Raw genomic sequence first — 8,133 nt, 5'->3', positions numbered from 1 at the left:
GGGGAGGGGAGAAGAGACGAATCCTTTGAAACTCAATCTCTAGCACTACTCTAAAGTTCTCCAAGTTTTCCTGCCCTCACAGAGTTCCAAGCACCACAACAATGCAGACAAGACTGACAGCCTTAGATGGATAATTCATAACTCCCAGTCAAGTCTGAAGCTACTCTGGCAATACAGACATTACAATTTCACTAGTGCCCATCTGCTTTCCTCTGACTCATTGCCAGGTTGGAAGCCCAGCCCAAGAGACTGCCTAGACTCTCCCCATCTGCCCCAACCTCCACCTCAGTGTCTTGTATGCCTCCAGAGTCCCACAGCTGAACAGTCTTTATTTGAGAGAATTCAGACTAGTAGACCAGAGCCGATGAGGTTGCACACCTCAAAATTCTATCCCCTCAGGAGACTGAGGGAGGAGGATCACAAGTTCCAAGCAAGGCTAGACAACATAGCAAAACTTTGTCTCAAATTAAAGTAGAGAAAGAAGGAGGGTGGAAGGGAGGAGGACAAGGGGAGAGGGGGAGAGGCAAATAGCGAAGAGGGGGAGAAAAAGGAGGGGAGAGGGGCGGGGGCGCAAGCGAGGAGATAGCTGAGGATATAGCTTGACACTCCCTCTGTTCAATCCCCAGTACCATATAGCCAAAAAAAAAAAAAAGACCCAGAATTGAGTCTCCTTTGTCTAGACAGAAGTACGTAAGTATTTGAAAGAACTGGGGAGAAAAGGCTGGTTTTAAACCATTTTTCTTTCTTTTTTGCTAAGGTTCCTACTTCCCTTAGACTACCTTCAGGTTAGGAAAATAATTGGATTTTCCAACCCTAAAAGGTTCTGCATCAGGGATTCTGAACTTTTGGCTTGCCTGGATTATGTTGAGGAATTATCTTGTACCACATATAACATAAGATATACTCAATGTATATAAATAATAAAACTTCCTATTACATTTTAACTTATTGGATTATTTTATGAAAGGATAGAAGTACAGCTAAATAAATAAGAAACTTTGTATTCTTAACAACAGTAAGTGCTTGTCCTCAAGCATAGACATGCAGGTAGGATCTCACAGGTACACGTCCCATCTAACATACGCAATTTTTTGTTTTTGTTTTTGTTTTGTTTTTGTACAGGGTCTCACATGCAGTTCAGACTCATAGTAATCCTCCTGTTTTCAGCCTCCCCAGCAACTGGGATTACAGGCACGCACCACCATCCCTAGATTCCACTGCTGGCTCAGCGCGCCTCAGGGCCAGAGCTAGCGTGGCCTGTGGTACCAGGGATCCAGCCCCAGTCCCTGCGCTTGCCTAAGCAGGTGCGTGTTAGTCTGCTGAGCGATCTCGCCCGCCCTGGCACATGCACCTCAACCCAACCATATGCAGCAGGCGAGGGAAGCGCAGGTAGCACCGCACTGCATCCTCCCTGATAGCTCCACTATTGCTACTATTACTTGTAATGAGTATGTCATCAGCACTCCAGCACTGCATAACAGCATCACGGAAAGTTGTCACTAAAAACCATGTAGCAATGAAGCCTCACAGCTTTGTACAGCTGTATTACATGCTGTCCAGGGTCACAGGCAGCCCATGAGCTGAGGGTGGACATAGCTGCTCTTTCTTATCAAACTCAAGACTCAGGCAATTGTGATTACAGATTGCAGATGCTGGGACACACACATACACACTGACAACAATTTGATCTCTGCTTTTAGCTAGACCAGCTCCAATTTAAATTTGTCTTCCTTTTGTACAACCTTTCTAAAAATTACAACAACCACCACCAATATCCTAAATTTTCCTATCTGTCGCTTAATACCATACTCTGATTCACACTATCACTGTCTCAAAGTATGACTTATAAAGCTTAACCTATTGCTATCCACAGCATAACACGATTTAGAAACTTCCCCTTCAAAACGTGAAGATTCTTCCTCCTAACCCAAATCTCCACTTAGTCCTAAAATTCAGGTCCTTTTTATGTACAGCTCCTCAATTCTAAATTCATATTTTTTTTTTCTAATTCAAATGGGGTTTGAATTTCTTCTGTTGAGAATGTAAGAAAATCCCAATTCAAGGGGGTTTAACTGACTGCTCCTGACACAGGAGGTCAGAACTCCCAACTCCCACTCACTGCGTCCTTCTCAGGACAGTGGCAAAGCAGCCCCTGCCATTTCAGACATGACAGATACAAACATATGTAGAGAAGTATATTTTTTCAAGACTAAGTACATTTCAGGGCCGGCCAAATAGCTCAGCAGATTAAAGCACCTGCAAGCAGGCACAGGGGCCTGGGGTTCAATCCCCTGGTCTGCTGTGTCGGCCCCGCCCCCAAGGCCCACTGAAGGGCAATTGAGACTGGACATGGTGGTGCACACCTTTAATCCCAGCTCTTGGGAGGCTGTGAACAGGAGAATCTCTACAAGTTCCATCTAGTGAGACCCTGAACATCCTATAGACCCTTCCCTAAAAAAAAAAAAAAAAAAAAAAAAAGAATACATTCCTACCACAAGCTCCGAAACAGACTTCACATCCCATTCCTCAGCAATCAGGTCAGAATGCTATGCCCAGCGGTTGGCAGATATTGACTATGAAAGGGGATGAGTGGGGAGGAGAGGAAGGTAATTGTGAAGAAGATGGCCATGAACTACTGCAGGAGCCACTGAAGCTTTTCTGCAAGTTTTGCTCACAATATTCAGGAGGAGTGAAAAGTGGAGGGTGGGATAACTGCAGATTGGAGATCAGTATCTCAAGTGTGAGGTGGAAAGAAGAAAGCAAAGGTGGTAGGCTTTCAATGTATCCACTATGAGTGGGGACGAAACAAATACAGGAAATGGCTGATTAACCAGAGGAATGTGGAAAGATCAAAATGAGGCATTGATGCTTTAAAAAGATGAAAAGGGAATTTTTAAAAAGTCTCTAAAAAGTCAGAGATATTGAGAACTAAAGCTTTGAACACAGAAAGATTACAGATGCTTTTATTTTTTTTTTGATTCAGGGTCTCGCTGCACAGCTCGAACTCGTAGTGATCCTCCTGTCTCAGCCTTCTCAGCAGTGAGATTGCAGGCTTGTGCCACCACAGCCAGGGATCAGGTTTCCTGGTGGGCATGCAATACTGGGGATCAAACTCTGGACCTTGAGCTTGCCAGGCAGGTGCTTATGCCACTGAACTATCTCCCCAGCCAAATATAGAACAATCACTGATAAAGAAAAACCTCAACCAAAGAACTAGTCGCTAAAGAAGAGTGATTTGTACACTGTTGTTTAAAAGAAAAGAAAATTAGTGAACAATAAAGATACACTGAAATGAACTAAGGACATCGGCAAGAATTGCACATAATGGGTAATGAGAAGGCAGGTGCCAAAATCCTCGAAAAACGTTGGCGATGAAATGGGAGAAGACAGAAACTAGCACTGAGGAACAAGATTGGGAAAAGAATATTCTAGCTGGGAAACTTTCAGGAAAAGGGGGCAAGTGGGAAGATACACCAGGGACAGCACACATTTTAGACTTTCAATGACACAAGACACCAGCTTTGGTACAGGTGCCAGAGGTTCAACACCACAGTTAGAGACATTTACCCTGAAAGCAGTCATGTAAACAGAAGAATGATACTGACTAAAAACATGACATTTACACAAACGAGACAACTCCTCAAAGGCTTGAACACAAAATATGAACTGATGAACTCCTATTTCTATTTTACTAAAAGGCAAATGGGGGGGTGGGGGTGCCGCAGGAAGATGGCTCAGTGGAATAAGCGCTTCCCTGGCAAGCGCAAGGACCTGAGTTCAATCCCTGGTTCTGCCAAAAAAATAAAAATAAAATAAAAGGCAAACAGGGATTTTTTTAATGTTACGTTCCTGCATGTGTAAAAATACAGAAAACACTGTTTTGTTTATGAAAGGATAGCATACACACTGTTAAAAAGTAGTGCACTTAGCTTCGATCCTTTTCCTTTAAATTCAGATTCTATAAGACAGTGTCTCGGTTACTTTTCTCTCATTGCTGGGACAAATACCCGACACTCTAAATGAAGAAAGAAAAGGTTTATTTAGCTCACAGTTACTGGAGGTTTCAGTTCATACTCAGCTGACTCCAAGGCAGAGCCACACAAGGAGAGGAGGGCAACCTTTCATGGTGGCAGCAAAGAGCAGGAGCGTAAGGGAGGGGTAGCAGCAGCTCAAGCAGCTGGCTTCTCTTCCCACCTTACACTGTAATGCAGATTTCCTGCCCCAGGGCAGGGGCAGCATCCACACCCACAGTAATCAATCACAAACTCCAGAAGCTGCCCCTATGAGGCTTTGGAGGGACACCTAGACACAAACCATAACAGACAGCATATGTTACATATAGCTGTTTCTTTCTCAGAAGGAGGAAAAGACACAGAAGGAAAAGACTGCAATCTAAGGTTCTTAAAGTAAAACACAGGGCTGGCCAAATAGCTCAGAGGATTAAAGCACTTGCAAACAGGCACAGGGACCAGGGGTTTGATGCCTGGACCTGCGATGCCAGCTACACCCCTGGGGGCGCACTGAGACAGCAGTTGAGACTGGGCATGGTGGTGCGCACCTGTAATACCAGCTCTTGGGAGGCTGTAAACAGGTGGGTCATAAGAGTCCAATCTGTGTAGTGAGACCCTGAACACCCTATAGACCCTTCCCTAAAATAAAAAATATAAAAAATAAAGTCAAATACTATTAAACACAAAGCTCAATATATGGACAAGTCAGTCACTCTAGCAATTCAGCAGAAGAAGACCTAAAGAAAGCTACCCATTTATAAAAATAAGAATATGGAAGAACTCAGACATATTCATACTAAGAGTCAAAGTTCAGCTTTTTTCCTTTGGCATCTTCAAACCATACATAAAAACCAGTGATTTCATACAACACTTTAAAAGAAAAAAATCATAACTGATAACTAGATTACTTGTATCTTTATACTTTTAGTCTCTCAGTATGTGATCACCTACATATCCCTAAAGTATCTCATGATTCCCTATAAAATTAATACGTTACTGTCTTTTAAGGAAAAAGTAAACACTGGCCTGTTTTTTCCTGTAGTGATAACTTTTCATTTGATACTACACATTGTCAGGAATGAAGTAGTTTTGCAACACCTTACCAAGACTCCAGAAATGTACTGCATATAGTAAGAATAGAAAAAAGTCAGTGTAACCTTAAGAGAATAAAAGCAATTAATATATATGATTTTTAAGTGGCAAACCTTAAAGAAGAAATAAATTATGTTAGAAACAGAAATGAATATAGACACAGAACCATTTTGCAAATACGAAGATATCTCATCTCACTAGATAAAACAGGTCAGCAAGGCTATTTCTAAATAATTTATTCTTGGAACCACAGGATGTTGTCTTTAGAGACGAATATTTATTTTTATTTCAACACTATATATATTTCCACATATACTCTGGAGCTACTTTTTTAAATTAGCCAAAAAAATGAAGGGCACAGAATATATTATTTTTGCCTTAAAGGTCCTGAGTTCAATCCCTAGTACAAAAAAAAAATCAAATATTCCTTACACGTAAGATATTTCTTCAAAAGTTGGCAAATAGGTCCACATCATACATGTACCAGACACCTCCATCTTTAGTAAAATAAATCTTGCCCCTTCTTCCTTGATTAACCATTGCTCTAACTGCAACATGCTGCATTAATTTTTAAGGCTTTTAAAGGAGAAATTACAATGCCTGCTGTGATAATTGTGATACTATCCTGTGGCAATCACTTTAAAACTACTTCTTTGCTTATCATTAGCAACATTAAATGATAAAAATAATTATATCAGGAGTATTCTAGGAAATGATTGTTTAATACTTTTTAATATTCTGAAAACTCTAGAAAACCCAGAGACATGTTGCATGATCGGGGATACTGAGTGGTGACACAGGCCCTTCGAATTTCCTCTAATTAAGTAAAATTTCCAGAGGATTCTCAATCACTGTCATCGACCGCTCTTCTTGCTCGTTACTTCCCTTATGATGACCCTTGCTAAACTAGCTGCCAGATCAGGCTTACGGGAATAATCAAGGTAGAACTTTTCTAAGAAAAACGATTCAAGTCTGAGAGCTTTAGAGCCATGTCAGGCCAGGGCAGCCACCCATGCCAGAGGCATCGATGAGCTCAAATGGAGAGCTCCCCACAGCTTAGGACAGAATGATCACTTGCTTCATGTTCAGGATGTCTGAAAACTTCGGATGTGAAAGAGAAAGCATCTTCTTTGAGACTCCTCATCTGAAAAAGCATCAGTTACCAGTAAGTGCTGTCAGGTGATTTTCTAAATGTACCACAAATACCTTACATTGGTAAAATATAATGTCCCACATTTTGTTTTCTTTAGAAAGTCAACTTATCCAAATGATTGTTCTTCTCAAATTCAAGAATTCTTGACAAGTGACAAATGACAAAGCACAAATAGTAAACCAAAACTAAACATGGACAAAATCACTACTTTCCTGCTTCTTATCTTATCAACATCTGGGCTTAATTCTGCCCAAAAGCATAGCAGAGAATCAACATCAGAACAGCAAATCCATTTAAAGTAACACATAGACAAGAGAAAAGACAATGAGACACGCATATGTAGAAAAGGAAAAGCTTTTCTGCTGCTACTGAAAGGGCACAAGAGCAGAATCTTTTTGAAGAGACTTGTGATCTGGTAACACGACTGTCAGTGAGACTGTCCATGTTACTCATCTAATTAAGCCTATTATATAGTTACAGCCAGAGAAGTAGCCCAATAGTAACTACTGCTTTTTTCTTTTTTTCTTTTTTTTTTAACTGCTTTTTTTTTTTTTAAACAGAATCTCACAATGTACTTCAGACTGGCCTTGAACTAACTTTTGTAGCCCAGGATGGCCTCAAACTCATGGCAATCCTCCTGCCTCAGCTTCCTGAGTATTGGGATTACAGGTGTGTGCCACCACACCCAGCTTCTACTGCATTTTTTAAAATGTTCCTTTGTAGGGACGTGATAGCTCAGTGACCTAAGCAGGATTCAAACTCTGGCACCACATGCCACACCAGCCCCCCTACCCTCTCACCCCCTACCCCCGTGCACTGAGCCAACCACTGAGACAGAGCATACACGCCTGTAATCCCAGCGCCGGGGAGGCTGAAAACAGGAGGATCACTATGACTCCGAGCTGCACAGTGAGACCCTGTACCAAATACATAAAAAATAAATAAACAAGTCCTTTCCAACCAATTTCTTAAACTGAAATACCCAAATAAATGAATTTTAAAATAAATACACTGCAGGAAAAGTCATATGATGCTAGGAGACTTAGTGATTTTCTTCCACTTGAATATTTCAGAATATTGAAAAATAATTCTACTAAAGAACGCAAAGCTAAACTCAGGCTGTGGGAAGACTTACTTTAAGAGCCAACTTTTATAAACTCCTGGAATATTAAAACTATTAAAATGAGTTTTAAAAATAAAAAATCTAAGTAACTTTCTACCTTGAAATAGCCAACTACAAAAGGCTCCTCTCTCAAGGACACCCTGAGAAGACCTTATGCACCCACCGCACTGCACGCAAGGGCTTGTTGCGAGCGTGGGTAAGTGAGCAGCTGGTGCAGCAAAGCCGCTGCTTAGAAATCTGGCTTCTGTACCTGATTATTCTTTTCTGTCAGCTGACTCAGACTTTCGGACTGCTTCTCCAGTGCTTGCTCCAGTTTCTTGTACTTGAGCTTCCAATGCCTAACAGCCTCCTGAGCTTTCATCTTCAGGTCTCCCCGCCTCTTCTCTGCCTCCTCTCTCAGAGCTTCCGACTGCTGCAGCTCACTGAGGTACTGCTCAGCCTGCTTGGTGGCGTCCTCGGCATGGCGAGTGAGCTCTGAGATCTGGAGGTCTGCGTGCTTACGGTCCGACTCACACGTGTCAAAGTGATTCTGAATCTCTTTGAGTTTATCCAGCATCTGTAGTTGTTGCTTTTCCCTGTCTTCCAGCTCACACATTAAAGTCTAGGAATAAAACATATAAAATATTAAAACAAATTGAAAGAACTGTCAAAACTAAATGTGCAAAAGGTCATCAAATATGAATTGCTGAGATTGAAATGGAAACCATCACTATTAAATTTTGCTAAAAATCATTATAGAAGATCTGAGTCCTTTT

At 41.4% G+C, this 8,133-nt stretch overlaps 1 protein-coding gene across 1 annotated transcript in view; it reads right to left on the bottom strand.

Annotated features, from left to right (window-relative positions):
• Positions 1–8,133, bottom strand: part of Cep128 (centrosomal protein 128) — a 253,260-nt gene that overhangs the window by 87,538 nt on the left and 157,589 nt on the right. Inside the window, exon 14 of the mRNA XM_023701326.1 lies at positions 7,629–7,979. Within this exon, the coding sequence (XP_023557094.1) occupies positions 7,629–7,979 (351 nt within the window). The remainder of the gene's footprint in view (positions 1–7,628; positions 7,980–8,133) is intronic.

The sequence above is a fragment of the Octodon degus genome, unplaced genomic scaffold (assembly GCF_000260255.1).
Source record: "Octodon degus isolate 3935 unplaced genomic scaffold, OctDeg1.0 scaffold00007, whole genome shotgun sequence".
In the NCBI taxonomy this organism is placed as follows: Eukaryota; Metazoa; Chordata; class Mammalia; order Rodentia; family Octodontidae; genus Octodon; species Octodon degus.
Note: the sequence above shows the minus strand (reverse complement) of the source record. Positions and strands in the feature narration are given on the sequence as shown.